Raw genomic sequence first — 18,073 nt, forward strand, 5'->3', positions numbered from 1 at the left:
TTGTTTACACAAACTAACCGTTGTTTTCATATAAACATCAAGGTTTGCACAACTTCAGCTCTCGAAACCTTGTTGACTGTCACATGCCAAGCTGTCAGATGTTCGGAATCCTGCACTTAATTCTAATCAGCAGCAGCAACATAAAATAAAAGTTCCTTCAATTCAGGCTTCTGATAAAAATACGTCACGAGTTTCTATTTATTCAGTGAACTATACGGTAGAACATGTTGCGTACGTTTGTAAGGTCACACTTTAAGCTCCTGGCAGCGGTATATTTGGTATCGGTGCTGGTTGCTCTGGCGCCAGTCAGCAGGGCAGAAAAGGAAATACCCATCACAAAGTTCAGCCAGGATGTGGGGGGATACGGGGCAACGATGACGTTCCTGTACTGGTAAGAAAGTGGCCGTCTAGCGGACGGCACAAATTGTTCCATCGATCGACAGATAATCCTTCTTATTGACGATATGTTGTGTGTTTCCGTGCCGCCGTACAGCTACTCCTGTGGATATCGCAAAGCATTCGACGATTACTATAACATAATCCGCGAGAAGTATCCGGAAATCACGATTCGTGGCTCTAACTATGACCCGTCCGGGTTTAACATGTTGCTATCGAAGGTGATGCTCGTCACGAAGCTGCTGTTGATCATTGTCCTCATGTCAAACTACGACATCGGACGGTACATCGGACACCCGTTTGCCGGCTGGTGGCGGTGGTGCACCAACAACAAGATGTACGCATCGATGATGATCTTTTTCCTCGGAAATACACTTGAAGCACAGGTAACATAGACCTACCCTCCGATTGGACACTGGAACGTAATCGAATCTCATGTTTAACTTCTCTGCTATCCCGTAGCTCATATCATCCGGAGCGTTTGAGATCGCACTGAACGATGTGCCGGTGTGGTCGAAGCTAGAAACAGGCCGGTTTCCAGCCCCGAACGAAATGTTTCAAATCATCGATAGTCACCTACAATTTGCCAACAAAATTGAACCAAATCCAGATTTCGTAAAATAAGCCGACGTTTGTCCGTAACAGATACTCATTTCTACCTTTCAATATCTCAGTTTTTATCCTATAATATCCTGCATTTGTTTTATGCTTCCGATTCCATAAATTGTACGAAACGCAAGTTTTTCAGTTTAAGTGTTATCCCATTGATTGTTTTCAACAAAGTTATCCGTCGGATATCTGTAAATGATTTGATTGATGTTGTTTCTCTTCTCGCGATTGAACAAAGCATGGCGTAAGCCAAGTGCAAGAATGACTAAATTTATGCAAAATCTTCTAACCACACCCAGTGAATACAATAAGGATCGGAAATCGAACTGTAGTAGGCTAGTTATATGGCAATCTATTCAACGGGGTGGAACGGTAAAATCTGAATTATGGTGTGGTTGAATTGAATGAATAAAATACCAATATTATAAATATTGCTTTGTATTTCATTTCGGGACATTCGAACCTCCTTAGCAACCAAATCCTACATCCTTACGAAGGATTTGTGCATTCTGCAAAGCTTGTGTATCACACTGTGCAATGGCTCTATCAATCTCTTTCTATCATATCTCTTTTCCCGCTCTAGCATTTCCATTACAACAAGTCTTTCACTGTAATCAAAACTTTCCTTTGCACAACTCCCGGCGTGGATTGCAACCCTCCTTCATCGTTTCTTTTTAACCGTAATACGCACACGCACACATACACGGACATGAGGCGGAAGTAGGAAAAAACGGAAAGCAATCACCGTCGTCCTTTTGGACGGGCGGGTATGTGTGTGCGTACTTAATACACATGTTCTGTTTACATACCCTTTTTCCAAAACAAATCCTTCTCGTCGGGCTCGTGTACATTGTATGATTGTGTATGTGTGCCTAGGAGTTTTCCTCCCAACAGTTCTCCTCTTATCCTTACACAATCAACATGACATGACAATCGTTGTGCTGCTGACAAGTGCGGAAAAAGGGATCGATAGCCTGAGGAACGGGAAAACCACCCTCTTCTTGCATGCTCGAAACGCTGGGGGGAGGGTGGTAGATGAAGGGAAATTGGACTCGTCCGTCCCTTTAACTTACCCGAGTGTTGGTGCCACTGTGCCGGAATTGTATGGTAACTTTTCCCGACACGAACACCAGTGAACTGCGTGTGCGAAATAGAAAAAACACACCCCCGACGGTAATGTTCTTCTGTAGCCTTTTTAGGGGGGATCCGCTAGCAGTTCAAACTTCAGTCGTTTCGAGGGTGACAATGCATACGGTTCCTTTCCGCACGGATCCAGGAGCTCTCTAGACGAGCCGGAAACTGTGAACCACCCAGTCGGTGGTTGTGTTTTTGGTTTTTCCTAACAGAAGTTGAAGATCTAAATAGTTTGCTTAAATCTTCAAAAGTGTTGAGAAGTCCTGTGTTTGCATCCATTTCCTGGCATCACAAACCATGCCAGACTGCTTTGTCACCATTGCACGACTTCTTGGGTGTCGAATCAACAGCGCTACAATGCGCCGTCGCAGTTTGGGAAGCGAGTAGCGGAAAAGAAGGCCGTGCTTTTCCTTCCACTCGCAGGCAGTTGGGTTGATTGGTAATTTTCGCTGCGGAAAATTCACAAGCGAAAACGTCCGTTGTTTCGGAGCAAACATCGTATCCGAACTAGAAATTGTGATGCCAGTGCGGTGGCCACAGTGCGATCGATTGAGAATGTGCAGCTTCTACGGTGAACCACCCTTTGCTGTCCGGGGATCGAAGTCGTCGTGAGGCGCACCACCAAAAGCAGTAGAAAACTGTGAACCCTCTCCATATAGTAGACTTGCCGTGTGCCAGATTGTGTAGTTCCGGAAGTGCTTTGTGTTGATACCACTACGGTATTCCTGGGACGGATTTGTCCTTCGTTGTGGCCCTGAGGGCCCAGAGGGGAAAGGGGTAGTGGGGAGCGCGAAAAGAAGTCCAAAGAAAACTGTCCGTATGACTTTGCTACTGGTGTTGCTGTTTCTAAAGAACATTTGCGTCTTTCTGAACAAACTGGTCCTGCGGTGCTACAACTCGTTCCTGATTCACCCGAACCGCGGCCATCTGGAGGGCAAGCACGGCCACGGGTACCATCGTGGAGGAGGAGGTGGCTCAGGCGGCGGCGGTGGAGGTGGTGCGGGCGGTGGTGGCCATAGTGGGTACGGCAGTGGGCTCAGTGTGCGACCGCGCCGTACGCGACGAAACCGTGCGGAACAGATGCTGAACCGGGACGCTGGCGCTGGCGTGTATGGTGATTCCAGGGCGCAGTACTACAATCACTACTAGTGGGTGGCGAGTGCGAGGAGAGGAAGCTAGGGTAGGAGCGACAACAAGAAGAAGGAACCATTACTCACCTCAGTGGCACACGGCCCCACCAGCAGGGGGTGGTGTCCGGAGAATGCATGTCTTCTAGACCGCCGTCACCGCGTTCGCTAAGGTCCCTCAGAGGGCGCTGCGTCCCGACGCTGCGTGGCAGTTCCGGCTTTACGGGAAACGTCGGCCACGACAACGACGAGCTCATGACGATCAACGAGAACCGCAACGTCGGTGGAGGGGGTGGGAGTGGGAATGCGGGCGGCAACGAGGCCTCCGATGGCAATGAGTCCGAGTCGTCGCACGCCAACTCCTCCATTTCCGTCTCTTCCGTCTCCTCGACGTCCTCGTCGGCCTCCTCCACAACCAGCTCGACGTCCGGGTCGGAAGGTGCTCCATCGGATCCTTCATCCCTGCTCCACGGTGAGCCGGGACGTCATCCAATGGATGCCAGCAGCTCGTGCAATGCCTGCAGCTCGCTGGTGCTGGACAACAACCACCCGTTCCCGCACGAACACGACCGCCCCCTGATGAACGGGTGCGAGGACATGTGGAGCTGGAACAAGCGGGACCGCTCGAAGGAGGTGTGGCTCAGCCGGTCCGACAACCGGCGGGTGTACTTCCACCCGAACTGGAGCAAGGGCACGGCCGGTATCCGGGGCACGCGGGTGCTCAACAACGGGCGCTACTACTGGGAAATCAGCCTGACACAGCGCGTCTTCGGCACAAGGTAAGCCAACCATCTTCCTGTCCTATCCACCCTTTCGCCGTGAATCGATATAACGCACGACATCCGGTGGGGGAAAGCCTGTTATCAATGCATTGCGTACATTTGATGTGTATGTGTGTAAGTACCTTCTATCCCTGCGCACGTCCATCATGAATCAGTCGGAAGCAACCACCGTCCGGAGTATTTCTGCCTCGGACGAGTCCTTCCCAAGTCCTCCCGGATGTATAATAGCTGCGTGGTCGAAGGAAGTGAAGCATTTTGCCTCACAAATACCACCACCGAACAGAGCCGGCTGCCATCCACAACCTAATGCGTGTCAAGTTGGTAACCAACGTGAAAAGTAGGTTGCTGCGTTTCGGTTGTTATGCACAACCGAAAAGAGGGTGGCAAAGTGAGCGGGAAGAAAGATGCAGATACGAAGGGTTTGGCATGGAAAGAGCGAGAGAACACAATGCCGCGAGCGCTCTTATGCCGCCGACCACCCTTATCAGCATACGACAACCAGGCAGGCAGAGATATGGCAGGTTCTTATCACTACAAATTCATCGAGAAAACAATATCCAGGGAAAACTTGTCTCAGGCTGCCAGTCTCCGTACAACAGTTGCATATCCATTGTCCTTTCGATTCCTGCCTTTGTCATCGAGAGTATTCGTGGCTCTTTGTTGTCCGGTTGTTATGTCGACGGGAGTTTATGGTGTGTCTTTTTCTTCTAATTGGTATTTCGCAAACACCACGGACCTACTAAACACCGGCCCCATTGATGATTGTATGGAGCGGTCACGAAATAGGAACTGTGGGCTGCGCTATCGTCCGGAGACATCTGTCTGCCAAGTTGTTGCTCGTTTGCGGATCAGAAATTGTTGATTCTCCACTCGCCTGCTGCGGTTGTTTACAATGGTAGTATTATAGCCATTGTTCCAAATATTCGTGCCTATATCATCAACCATGCCTTTCTTTGTCAGTCAGAAAAGTATAAGGATTTGTACTGAAATGTCGAGCTAGCCTTGGGAATAAACAATAGGAATTGTACGGTACATGTCGCGAAAAGACAGGCCATCGCAGGAATGCACAAATTTCTCACATTCGGCTGTTTTTGTCACGCAACTTCAGGAATCTGGTACCGAGCAGGATATTCAGAACTTTGCGATCCGGAATTTTGATTGGATTTTCTACCCCCAACTTCCTGCGCCGGCAGGACTTACGGGACTATAATACACTCGCAGATGACGTGGAGACGAACGTTCTGTCTATTAATAAGGACTACGCAGCGTGTTTGTTCTTCTTTTGTACTGACGAATAGAGAGGAAAGGGCATAAAATATATTTTATCTACGTCTGGATCATATTCCCAAACAAGGATGAGGAGCGAATAAGGGAAACGTAAGCCGTGGGTGGCCCGTAATTTATCATAATCAAATGTCAATTCACACCTACCGACGGGAGTTGGACATCGATTCCTGGAGATCCCATCAAAGGGCAGCATTGTGTATTTTGGACATAAAAACAATATTCCCTCCTTTTCTTCTCTGCTGTTTTTATTCGAACGAAGGACGGATGCCTTTAAGAAAAATATTCTTCCCTTACTTCCCGAACGAAACTGTAATCGATTTGTCAACCGGAAAGTTGTCGTTTCCGATCGAAACGGTTCGATCGGTCGGGAGTGTTTCCTTTAACTTCCGGTAGATTTTGTTTTCCACCCCGTCTGTGGCGTTGGTGGTGGTGGTTTAGCACTTTCCAGACGCTCTAATTGACGCTATAAATCGTTGTACGTTTTCCCCCCTTTTAGTCTCCCACTGCTTCACCTATCTGTTGTAAATACATCGATGCAATGGCCGCAAAGTTGTGTTCCCCATCCTTAGCAAAGATCGTGTCTGTCCACGAGAACAGTGGACCGTAATTTGTAACGCTATCGATCGTCAGAAGCTTCCAGTAGTCTTTTTTTTGTGGTTATAGATAAATTATTTACCTCACGTAAATCGCATTGTAATGGCTCCTCCAAATTTCGTTCTCCAAAACTCATTGTTCGTACGAGTTGAGCAAAAATAGACCCGACGCTCGCGGCATAGTAGGCATTTAAAAAGTTCATTTTGATTTAAAACCTTTATCGCGGAAGCTCAACTTCATACCAGAAGTAAAAACCACCTTCCGTAACACCTCCATAAAAGCACATCACGTGTAGATTCGCCATAATTGCCGGTTTGCGATTGGGGCCCTCCGAAGTGTTGTGCAATCGAGACGTCCTTGGGAGTTACGATGCCTAAAAAAAAAATGGGCAAAAGTTAAACATCCACCACGAGGTAATGTAGGAGGAATGTTGTTCCTCCCTTTCCTTGTTTTGTGCTTCATTCATTTTATCGTTCTAGAGCCATGCCGGTGGCACCAGTTTTTCCGGCGAACTTTCCCGCTTTCCCAACAACAACAAAAGGTTGGAGGAGGAAATTGTGCTGACTTTTAGCATTTTCCAGAACCCTGTTGGTGGTCTCTGTTGGGAATTGATGGAGGTAAAGGGTATGCCGAGAGAGGAAATAATAGAGTGGAAAATAAAAACGGTGTATGCTTATTTTTTCTGTAACGAAAAAATTTCTTCTTACTAATGTTATGTCTCAAAAAAGGACACACATTTCTATGATAAATTTGAAAGCAACCTCAATGCATTTTTTCGGGGCAAAGTATGTGAATCGGGGATGCAAGATTATTAATTTATTTTCACTTTCCCCAAAACACCCCTCGCGAAATGTCTTTTGCACAATCAGTCGATAGCGTCACGACAATGAGGATCCCATTTTCCGCTTTCCTTCCCATTTCGACGTCGACGAGTGTCCTCGACAATCCACCGGGCGCTGATGAGGGTGGGGGTTAATATAATTTTTAATTAAAATTACGACATTTTTGCCAACCCCACTTCCCCGCGCTTCCACTTGAAACCGTCTCGGCCGATGGAGGCGACTAAAATAACAATCTGTCTGCACCATCATCCGACCTGGCCCTCTGCTTGGACGTGCCTCACACAGACAGATACAGCTACAGTCGGGAAAATTCTCGTTGGTTACTTTTTTCTCCCCCCGGTTGAACGCAGCATGTCCGCGTGTGGTTTTTACCGTCGTTCGGGCCATTTTTGGGGAAGGGCCTCTTTTGTTCTCCGGACACGAACGTCTTGAAGATTTTATACCGGTACCGGAAACGTTGATTGGAAAGTTTTGTCTGAAGTGTCCTCGCAACGGAAAAGGTAAAGGCGGGTTCGGGGTGGGAGAACCCCGCGGGAAAGAGGCCTTTTATTCATCGCTCTATTAAACGGAAATTAGTCGATGGTCTGCCCCTAAAGCCCCTACCGGATCCAAAGGTTTGCCGGTGGCAATCTCCCGGACGTTTGGGGAGCATCGACTTTTCTCACTTTCCGTCCACCTTCGTGTGTCGTTCGTTGCGTTCCGGTGGATTTTCGGCCGATAAAACCAGGCGGGTCTTCGGAAATGGGTATATTAAGGAACAGTTTTAGCATTTTGTTTATTAATAAGTAACGTGCCCCCATTGAGAGATCGGGTCGTTGAAAGTTTCGGGCAATGGGCATGTCCCTTGCGCATAATTGAACTGAAGTATGGCGGCAGAGATTTAGCAGGCCTCTGCTTGTGGCTCCAAACCACCCAGCGGACATTTTAAACAAGACGACAAAGAGAGCAACCCGCAAAACCGGGCGGTTCAGAAATCTTCACCCTTGAATTAATTATTCCAAATGGGTTTGTTCGGTTTGAACAGAAGGAACCGAAGAGGGAAAAGTAAAGATGGTGCACCGGATGGAAAATGAACAACGACGGCGACGACGACGACGGCGATGTAAAACATACCGTAGCTTGTGCCCTTCCTACCCCTCACCCTTTGGGGGGTCGATCCCTTTCACTTATCTAAATGCAGATTTATGGTGAAAACGCAAACGGGATTGCAAATGGCGGATGAAGTCTAACCAGCGCAGGCAACATTTTGGACCTTCGATCGGAGGAACGTACATCATCCCCATGGTGAAGGTGTGTCCTTTCGCCATCGTGCGTGGAAAGGAGGTGGTAAACCCGCCTCCCAGCCCAGAAGGAGCTATTTTGTTCATTGGCAGGGGCCGGTGGTCGGTATATTTATCTCGACCGGCAAATCACGGCACGGCATTACCCACGGATGTACGTGATGTTTGCATTTCCACCGTTGAAAGGCGTGCGGTTTACGTATTCCTTTCAGCCAGCTGAACCCCTCCTCCCCCGGGTGGACAGGATAAGGTTTGTTTTATGGCGAATTTGAAACGGTATGCTTGGCGCATGCAATTGCCCGGCTTTGCCACCCTGGGGAGCTTTCATTCGCATTTAAATCCAGTTTTATTTGTATCAACGAATCGATAAAATGACGTATGGTTTTAAATTATCATACCATGTGAATTAATTGGATATAGTCAAAGAATTGTCCGAACGGAAGATCCAACCAAATGCTTTACATTTTATTATTCGATCAATGAAAGGGAACCTTTCTTCTCTTCTATACTTATTTTGCTTGGCATTTGATGTCAAGTCTAAGAAAATTTTAGGCAGTTTGATCCTCTTACTCAATGGGTTTTCCCGTTATCCTTCTCTTGTCCACCGTAGCATGATGTTCGGGATTGGTACAAAGAAGGCCCGCCTGCACGTCAACATGTTCACCAACCTGCTCGGGGAAGATCGGAACGGTTGGGGTCTCTCGCATAAGGGACTCCTGTGGCACGGTGGCGTCGCCCGGAACTACACCAAGCGCTTCAAGGAGAACCAACCGACCAAAATTGGGCTCCTCTTCGATGGCATCGCGGGCACGCTTACGTACTACAAGGACGACGTCTGTCTGGGGATTGCCTTCCGGGGTCTGAACGAGGTAAGTGACACACGTACCCCCCTCCCAGTCGATGGGGTGTTTAACGAGTGCTTTCATGCATCACACACAGGTCAGGGAACCACTCTATCCGATCGTCTGCTCGACGGCCGCCAAAACCGAGATGCTGCTGTCCGAGACGCGGCGGGACTTTGTCAACCTGCAGGATCGCTGCCGGGCGATCATCATCAAGCACGTGAACACGCGGGAAAAGCTGGACCGGCTCGCCCTGCCGTACTTCATCAAGAATTACCTTTCCGAGGCGGTCACCGAGAGCAATACGCAGGTCACGCCGCTCGAGCTGCACCTCATCGATCAGTATCTGTACTGAATCTTCGGGCCGGAGTCCTGAAGTATGCCTGCGACAGTATCAGTAGTTCAATTTCGTTCATCTATTTCTATGTTTGCGCTCCCTTTTACCGGAGTCCCATTTCGTTCGTTTGAGTCGTTGTTTTGTTGTAAGGCCCCGCGGGATCCGGGCCGCTTTGGTACCGAGTTTTCCTTTTGATTTGTTGGTGCTATGGAGCTTCATCTAGAAATTCGTGTACGAACATCGTTGTCAAATCACAGTAAAGTTTATGCCACTAAAGAGGGAAACTGTTTGAAGCATATGTACATCAAACATTCCTCAACGTCAGCATCTCGTTCCTTAACAAGAAACCATAGTGTGCAGGTTCGTTTGAGTTTCTATTCCATGTATTCTTCTCACAAGTGCAAGTGTTTAAATTATTTTACTATTACATTGTAAACGGATAAAAGCGAAAGCTTCGGCACAAAAAACGTGCAGTCTCACGTGTTGCGTGTGCCGCGTGGCGAGTAACATTCTAGTCATTCTAGTCGACAAACTGCCACCACCGAGAAGGTCCACCAAGCCATCAAAACGGTTGTAGATTGTTGGACTGTGGTTCTCTGGTGGTAGATGAGAAGATGAGTAGGGAATTTAATATGGAACAATTCTAGTCAGCAGCTAGTCCTCTAGGAAGGTTAAGTGAGGTAGGGTAGCTTTTTGCGTTCTGGTAGTCGGAGGTAGTCAACGCAATAGTATCATCAACCGAGGACACGTTTTGGGTATAAAAGTATAGCCGTGCCTCCTGTAGGGTTCGAAAGCATTCAACCGGGCGCGTTGGTTGGCAAAGCTGCTGCTAAAGTACTACATTCTAGCTGCTATTTGTTCGCAATACCTGTACATAATTCTTTGCAGCTGCATTTACGAGTCAGTGGGACAATTTGGAGGTTTGCCTGGTGTGGAGGACAACATTCGTAAACCTTCGAAAAGTAGCGTTAGGTCATTGCCATAATGTTGGTGTGAATGTAATTTTAAGTAAGGGTTTGCCTGAGGAATGTGATCGAGTGGAGAGAACATGGACACAGTAGAATTGTCCGATGCGTGAACGGGGGAAGCAAGTCATTCGCATTGTTACGCTAGCATAAGTTGCGATTTATCGCTTTCTCTTGTCGTTGATTTGTTCTTTTTGGCAACTTTAAGATTATCGATACTTTATATGTTTCTCTAGATGTTTTGTTATTTGATCAATGTCTACAGGCTTTAGTTACCTATTTCTTTTATCGTTGCTACAATATAATACTTACACTATTTTTAATGAATTCATTTTAACCATTCAAAGCGTGACATGTTTCCGGTATGAATGTGCGGATCAAAATTTGGTGAAAGATAAATTCGGTAGATTTAAAAAAAAAAACCTCTGTCGTAAGAAGAAAACCTAGTCAGTAACGAACGAATGATACCAAACTGCCCTTTCGTTGAAGTATATTTTTGAGTTTCAAAATTTTTAAACGGGACACGATTTGACACCGGCCGGGTCTAGTTGCACCCTTTGATTTTGGTGTCCTTGTGGTCCTTCCGAGGACGACGGGGTCAGCATGATAAGGGAATCAGTGGGACCCGGTACGACGGATCGTCCCAACGGAGCACAAATGTAAACTATGAATTTTGGAATTTAAGAGAAAAAATTTAACAGAAATAATAAGCAACTAATTCGGGTACCTTCGAAAGGTGTGTAGGCAAAATTAATATAGTAATAGCAGGTGTAGCACAAGCAGCATGTTGATGGTAAGCAGGGATACGATAGACCACGAGGGTGTACAGAGACATTCCGAGGAGCTGCGGAACGGCGGAAAGTTCAATACTTGGGGAGGTCTTTTCGAGTGCTGCGTGCTAGTTTGGATAAGAGAGCTCTCACCCCTAGTGGATGTATTTGGCAACCGGTTTAAGGCGAAAATCCTCCACAAAATCGTACCGAATGATTGGCGTTGAACTATTGGGTGAAGGTGTGTGACCGTTTGTGGGTGCTTGTGGTTAGGAATGGTCGCGAGTGTGAGTGTGTGTGTGTGTGTGTGTGTTGATATGATTGATGCAAAAGCTAAGGAAGTCTTTTGAAAACCTCCACAATTATGTTTTGCAATTTATGATAGACTAGGAGTAGTAATGTGGTGTCCCTACCTATTGTTTCATACACTCTCTACCAACTTTTGTTGTTTGTGCAGCATTCAGGATAATGGGCAATGTTTGCTTCCTTTTTGCTGTTTTAATAGAAACAAATCGACCATTCCACCGAGCGTTGGTCGGTATAAAATGCGCACACATAAAACATAATTTAATGATTTTCCTGCTCCCCCAATACATAGTCCAACAATAACAACCACATCACTATTTAAAAAAAACGAAAATAATTAGCCCTAATAAACGAACCTTGAGGAAAATAGAGTGTAAATTTAAACAGTAAAAGTACGCAAAACAACCCACGCTCACAAGTGGGATTGCACTAAACGAATACATGTCTATTTAATGGAAACTGCAGCGAAGAGATATGTTCATTTCATTCCTTAACTTACTGCGTGATTGAGGTATGAAATCTATAGGCTTTCTTTTAATCGATAAATTCATGTAATATAAGTAATAACATATATTTCATCTTTCAAGAAATCAACATTTGGATCTCTTCGGGACAGGGTAAAAAAGAAAAAAACGATTAATTTTCTGTTTCCGGTTCCGTTGTTTGTGGTGAAACGGAGAGAATATCTTGTTGTGCCGGCTCTAGGCTAGACTATAGTATTCCATTTTTTCTCTCCACCAACGGAATCGATAGGCCAATCGAATGTGCAATAGCAAAATGAATGCATAAACAATTGTATTAATTGGGTAAGGCGTTTAGTTCGAAAACAAATAACCTTTCATTTGCAGCGAATACAGTTGCGAGAGGCTTAGGGCTGTAGGAAGCATACGCGAAAGTATTTGTGCATAGGTTAGAGAATGATCTTGCCCGCATCGTGATCATGGTAAAAGCGACACGTGGTCAAATGCGTGAGTGGAAAAACGAATAGTTTGCTTTTTACTTCTATAAAATGTGTATGATCAGGAATGGAAAAGCTAACGAAAACAGTAAAATATAATAAGTGGTGAACTGAAGTATCAAACATGGGCTTTTATTGAGGTTGATGTACCGAAAGATGTACCGATCAGTATGAACGGTTGTTTTGAAAGTCGCTATAGCCACTTTTAAGGTTGATACAACAGTATGACTTTCTACAAACCTTTACATGTCGGCTAACGTTACGTCAAAAATTGTAAACAACAACAATTCACCGTGCCCGGCACACGTGTGTTTCAGAAAGTGTTTAGTAGCGGGATAAAAATGATAAAAACTAACGATATATTCCGCAAGCTCACTTGCGGGGCAAAGTTTTCCAATAAAAATAGGCCACCACCCAAGCGCAAGGTACGCAAACCGTCGCCATTTCACAACAACACGTTGTTCACTTCCTCTGTTTGGTGTTTCAGCTAGAGGTTACCCCAGAAGTGGTACCGCCTCCGTTGTCCAACATTAAGGTCCGGATAAAGCAAGAAAAGCTAGACCCGGATGAATCGACGTACCACGAAACACCGACCAACACTTCTGAATTGGAAGATGTTGATATCAAGAGCGAAGCTTCCGAATCGGAAAATGTTGATATCAAGAGCGAGATTCCGACACCGGTGCTGGATAAGCCCAAAAAGAAGAAAATCAAAGAAATGTCACCGGAAAAGTTTGAACGAGTTATGCGCGCACGCTTAAACCGGATTCGTAACATTCACAAAATCACTATAAAAAAGTCTGCAAATTGTTCGGAGGCACCGAATCCGATTGAAACCTTCGATGAGCTTGCGACACGCTTTAGCTGTTCCAACCAGCTGGTCAGCAACGTGAAGGCTTGTTACAGCAAACCGACACCGGTGCAGATGCAAGCCATCCCGACCCTGCTTGAAGGCCTCTCGCTTCATGCCTGTGCCCCGACCGGATCCGGAAAGACGGCCGCATTCCTCATTCCGATCTTGCACCATCTGAAGGAACATCTAAAGTGTGGCTTTCGGGCGCTCATCATTTGTCCTACGCGGGAGTTGGCGAAGCAGACGCAGCGGGAGGCTTTAAGGCTTGGGGATGAATTGAACATACGAACGCACGTGATTGGGACGGTGGACGATCGGTGGAAGTGTGACTACAGTTTCAGCGGTGGTCGCAACTACGACATTTTGGTCACGACACCGAATCGGATTTGCTATCTTCTGGCACAAAATCCTCCCCGAATCGATTTAAGCAAGTAAGTACGAAGAAACCCGTTGTTTTGGAGGGTTCTAATAAAACCAATTTTGGGTGCATATTTTAGCATCCAGTGGATCGTCGTGGATGAAGCGGACAAGCTGTTCGAGGACTCGAAAAACTCTTTCCGTGAACAACTTGACACGGTGTTGAGTGCGTGTAACAACCCGAGCAAAACGTTGGCCCTCTTCAGTGCAACGCAAACAGGCGACGTCAACAAATGGGTCGCTCAAAATATCCCCGATCGGGTGCGGTTCTGCATCGGCATGATGAACGGAGCGGTCGATCTGGTCGAACAGCAGCTACTCTTCACCGGCACCGAGGGAGGAAAGCTACTAGCCTTCCGGGATATGGTAGCACAAGGCCTGAACCCACCGGTGCTGGTGTTCGTACAGAGCAAGGACCGTGCCCAACAGCTGTTCACCGAACTCCTGTACGATGGGTTGAATGTGGACGTCATACATGCCGATCGTAGCCAGCAGGAACGAGATAACGTGGTGCGGGCATTCCGTGAGGGTAAAATATGGATCCTGATCTGCACGGAGCTGATGAGCCGTGGAATCGATTTCAAGGGAGTGAATTTGGTCATCAATTACGACTTTCCTCCGTCAACCATCTCGTACGTGCATCGCGTTGGCCGAACGGGTCGTGCGGGACGGCCCGGGAAGGCGGTGACCTACTTCACCAAGGATGATACTACGAATTTAAAAGCGTACGTTCGCCGTTCTTCCTTTGCGAAGGTGTTCAAAAATAACCTGTTCTGTGTTTTATGTCCCTCTCCCCCATGCAGCATAGCAATGCTTATCAAACAGGCTGGCGGTGATGTACCGGAGTATATGTTAAAGTTGAACCACGGATCCCAGCGGAAGCGGGAAGAGCTGGCACGGAAAGCACCGAAACGAGCCACCATTCGCACACTTCCCGCGTTCGAGCTGCAGAAGTTGCAACGAAACAAAAAGTTCGTTGCACATACTAAAGGTAAAAGAAATATGCACCGAAAATATGGTGATCAGCATCGAGAGAACTCGGAATAGAGCGAAATGAAACTGACGGTTGAAACGTTAAGCTGAAAATGGAAAATATTATAAATTAAAAATAAGACACACTTCTTTGCATCGCTGTTTGTTTTCTGAATAAATGCAATAAACAACAAAAATGTGCTATGATTCGGTTTTTCATGCAACTTTAAGGAGAATTCAAACATAATCAAGCTCATAAAAATAATTCTAGTTTTATAAAAAGCATAATTCAATCAAATGAAGATATGAGATTGCTCACCTTTATGTAACAATCTTGAAAAGAGAAAAGAGAAAATGACAAACGTACAAAAGAGAAATAGCAGAAAAAGAGAAATGTCAAATCCGAAATGTCACTCCTTCTCGCAAAGAACAAATCGAAATGGCGAATCGTGGTGCTAATCGTCGTACTCAACCCGTGGATAATACCATTTCCTACGTCCAGTGCGATGGCCTGGTAAGTGTTGTTTTGAAGATTAAACGTTAGTGCTTCCGTACATATTCGGTACGGGAAGATTAACCTGGAAATTACTTGGGAAATGTGCATGAAAAAGTGGTCTGCCGGAACGCACAACTCACGCGCGTGTCATTTCTCAGCTTATGTGTGTTTGTGTGTGTGTGTGTGTGTGTGTGTGTGTGCCTTTGGTGCTTTACGGTAGCCTAAATTATGTTTATGCTTTTCCTCTTTTGTAGGCGGCGATGAAAATGGTAAAACATTGCCATGAGGAATCGCTGAACAACATGGAGGTGGCCCAGGGTGCCCTCCTCGGGCTGGTGGTAGACGATCGGCTGGAAATTACCAACTGCTTCCCGTTCCCGAAGTCGGACGAGACGATCGACGAGGAAGAGTACCAGCTGAACATGATGCGCCGCCTGCGGCACGTAAACGTGGACCACTTCCACGTCGGCTGGTACCAGAGTGCGGACGTGGGCAACTTTCTGTCCAACACGCTGCTGGAATCGCAGTACCACTACCAGACCAGTATCGAGGAGTCGGTCGTCGTGGTGTACGACACGCAGAAGTCGGCCCGTGGCTTCCTGACGCTGAAGGCGTACCGCTTGACACCGCAGGCGATCGCGATGTACAAGGAGCGCGATTTCACTCCGGAAGCGCTACGCAACCTGAAGGTGGGTTACGAAAACCTGTTCATTGAGATTCCGATCGTGGTCAAGAACTCGGCGCTCTGCAACATCATGATGTCGGAGCTGACGGAGCAGGTGCCGGAGGAGGAAGGCACCCACTTCCTCGACCTCGGTACCGCGTCCGTGCTCGAGAACCATCTGCGCTGCATGATGGAGCGTGTCGACGAGCTGAACCACGAGGCGACCAAATTCAACAAGTACCAGCAGGCTGCGATCCGGCAGGAGCAGGAAAAACACCGGATGTTGGCCAAAAATGCTCAGGAGAATGCGGCCCGCATTGCCAAGGGTGAAACGCCCGTGCCGGAGGAAGAAGTTAACAAACTGTTCCGTCCGATTCCTGTACCGACGCGGCTGAACCCGATGATCGTCTCAGGACAGATCAACACGTACGCCCAGCACATTTCTCAGTTCTGTTCGCAATCGCTAGCTAAGCTGTACATGACTCAAGCGCTGCAGAATGCAAAGGAAAACAAACAGTAGACGCGCAAAACCGTGTTCGAAAAGACGAATCGTTGTGAGCATATTCTACGATTTTCAAACCACAATTCCAGTCGTTTCGTGTTTGTGCTGAGTGACCGTAACGAAGGGCCGTAAAGTGAAGTGGAAAGGGCAGTAAAAGGGACTTTCGAGAAGGATAACTTAATTAATAAAATGTGCCACCCTTTCATGACATTTTGTCGTGGACGAGTCGGACGCAGCCCAAAAACGATTCTTATTTTGATTTCGTAAATATCTATCACATTTATCAATTTTTCAATCACAACCGAGCCAGCGGATCGTCCCCTGTACGAGAGCAGTGACTATTTACGCACGGAAAGGGAATAAGCCTAGTAAGCCCCGACGGAAGACGTTCGTTACGCCAAGTAAAATGTGCTATCATGTTGCAGAAATCCTCCCTTCTAATTGGGGTATTACAGGAAGTCAGATAATGTTCACTTTATTTATTTTTTAAATAATTGTCTATTACAACTTTTAAACATTTTGACTAAAACATCTTTTTGTGCGACACTCGATGTAAAATTCCATTTTGACCGCGTTTCTTCCTTCGCGTTCGAATTACCTTTCAAAAGCAAGCGCTTAAGCGTACACAAACAAAACCACTAGATAGGGAAGACTACCGGACCAGCAGGGCGAGTCCGACGGAGGTGCTTTTAAAAAGAAAGATCCTCTTTGGGTGCATACATGAACGGCGTTTTGTACATTCAGAATGGCTTAAAAAAGTGTCCGGGAACCGGAAGTTAACATCCCAGCAGGCGTCTTAGCTCATCGGCGTTGCTACGATGATCTCGCACGAGATCGATCGGCTTCTGGTGTCGTGCGTCCTCGGTCTGGCGCAGGGCTGGATTCTGTTCCACCAATCGCTGGCAGCACGCAAGGTGGCCTCCTTCGGCCGCCCGATGTAACGCCGTCCTTCCATCGCTGTCCCGAAGCGATGGATTCGCTTTGTGCGAAAGCAGCAACCGAACAATCTGCTCATGGCCTGCTTGGGATGAAAGAGAATTAGTGAACGTGGTTGGAATAATTAGCAGGATGGCTTTTTCCCCTTACCCATCATAGCGGCACGTTGCAACGCCGTCACGCCACCGTTCGTTACCTCATCCACTCCGAGGCCGCCGGAAAGAAGCAACTGGCAGGCATCCCGATGGCCACTGCGGGCGGCGTAATGAAGTGCGGTGTAGCCGCAGCTATCTCGGTCGTGCAGGTGTCCTTTGGTTATTAGCGTACGTAAGCGATCGAGCTCATTATTCATTGCTATCAGAAGGGAAATTAAATTCAAGTTTCATTCGGTTCCAGCGCATATTTCCCCTTCCGTTCCGTTTTTCTCACCTGCACTCCATATTCCACGATCAAAATCCAATTCACTCAAAGACTGTACAGCTTCGGTATTACTCGGAGTGCAGTTGCTATGATCATGGCAATCTCCATGGCCTCCTTCTTTGCGCTTGGACTCCATTTTGGAAAAGGATGAAATGAGGTCTTCCACCTTGAAGCAAATTTGTTCACCGAACCGAAGCGTTTACTCAGGTCGTCTTTTGCAGATTGAAGCAAGCGTGAAGCAACAGGCGGCGTGCCATTAACAAAACGTCCCTTTGACCGTTTCCGCACATCGAAAGATGGCTACGATACGTTAAAATCTTTTCGATGGGTTCTAATGCGTGTATCGTAATCTAAACACTGTTTGAGTAACAGTTTTAATAAATACTATGTCCTAACTTTTCTTCTCCAGCCAAGCGTCGGCACAAGTGTTTAACCCGTGGTTTGTTTTTGTTGATGACCCGAGAAGCAGCATTTGACGGGTATCCTTTGCTTGTCAAATTCGGAACAGCTGATGTGACCACAGAAGGCTGTCACTTTAAATCGTTCGAATATGATTCGCGATTTTGGAAATCCGTTAGGCCAAG

The 18,073-nt window shown here is 46.8% G+C and overlaps 5 protein-coding genes across 5 annotated transcripts; 4 read left to right on the top strand and 1 right to left on the bottom strand.

The window, feature by feature from the left end:
- The first annotated feature begins 104 nt into the window (after positions 1 to 104).
- Positions 105 to 1,428, top strand: LOC131263032 (thioredoxin reductase-like selenoprotein T homolog CG3887). Its single transcript, XM_058265160.1, has 3 exons — positions 105 to 391; positions 494 to 782; positions 859 to 1,428. The coding sequence occupies exons 1-3, from the start codon at positions 225 to 227 to the stop codon at positions 1,018 to 1,020; spliced, it is 618 nt and encodes a 205-aa protein (XP_058121143.1). The 5' UTR covers positions 105 to 224; the 3' UTR covers positions 1,021 to 1,428.
- A 1,976-nt stretch (positions 1,429 to 3,404) lies between these two features.
- Positions 3,405 to 9,248, top strand: LOC131267770 (SPRY domain-containing SOCS box protein 3). The gene is made up of 3 exons (XM_058270726.1): positions 3,405 to 4,045; positions 8,662 to 8,920; positions 8,991 to 9,248. Exons 1-3 carry the CDS (start codon positions 3,405 to 3,407, stop codon positions 9,246 to 9,248), a joined length of 1,158 nt encoding a protein of 385 aa, XP_058126709.1.
- Positions 9,249 to 12,516: 3,268 nt separating this feature from the next.
- On the top strand, positions 12,517 to 14,657 carry LOC131262641 (DEAD box protein 52 homolog). The gene is made up of 4 exons (XM_058264693.1): positions 12,517 to 12,654; positions 12,717 to 13,513; positions 13,580 to 14,224; positions 14,303 to 14,657. The coding sequence occupies exons 1-4, from the start codon at positions 12,571 to 12,573 to the stop codon at positions 14,544 to 14,546; spliced, it is 1,770 nt and encodes a 589-aa protein (XP_058120676.1). The 5' UTR covers positions 12,517 to 12,570; the 3' UTR covers positions 14,547 to 14,657.
- A 243-nt stretch (positions 14,658 to 14,900) lies between these two features.
- Positions 14,901 to 16,371, top strand: LOC131262642 (eukaryotic translation initiation factor 3 subunit H). The gene is made up of 2 exons (XM_058264694.1): positions 14,901 to 14,985; positions 15,222 to 16,371. Exons 1-2 carry the CDS (start codon positions 14,911 to 14,913, stop codon positions 16,149 to 16,151), a joined length of 1,005 nt encoding a protein of 334 aa, XP_058120677.1. The 5' UTR covers positions 14,901 to 14,910; the 3' UTR covers positions 16,152 to 16,371.
- A 200-nt stretch (positions 16,372 to 16,571) lies between these two features.
- On the bottom strand, positions 16,572 to 17,913 carry LOC131262609 (ankyrin repeat domain-containing protein 39). Its single transcript, XM_058264651.1, has 3 exons — positions 17,499 to 17,913; positions 17,220 to 17,423; positions 16,572 to 17,151 (listed from the first exon to the last, which is right to left on the bottom strand). Exons 1-3 carry the CDS (start codon positions 17,623 to 17,625, stop codon positions 16,910 to 16,912), a joined length of 573 nt encoding a protein of 190 aa, XP_058120634.1. The 5' UTR covers positions 17,626 to 17,913; the 3' UTR covers positions 16,572 to 16,909.
- Between the last annotated feature and the right edge of the window lie 160 nt (positions 17,914 to 18,073).

Source organism: Anopheles coustani, chromosome 2, assembly GCF_943734705.1.
Source record: "Anopheles coustani chromosome 2, idAnoCousDA_361_x.2, whole genome shotgun sequence".
Taxonomy (NCBI): Eukaryota; Metazoa; Arthropoda; class Insecta; order Diptera; family Culicidae; genus Anopheles; species Anopheles coustani.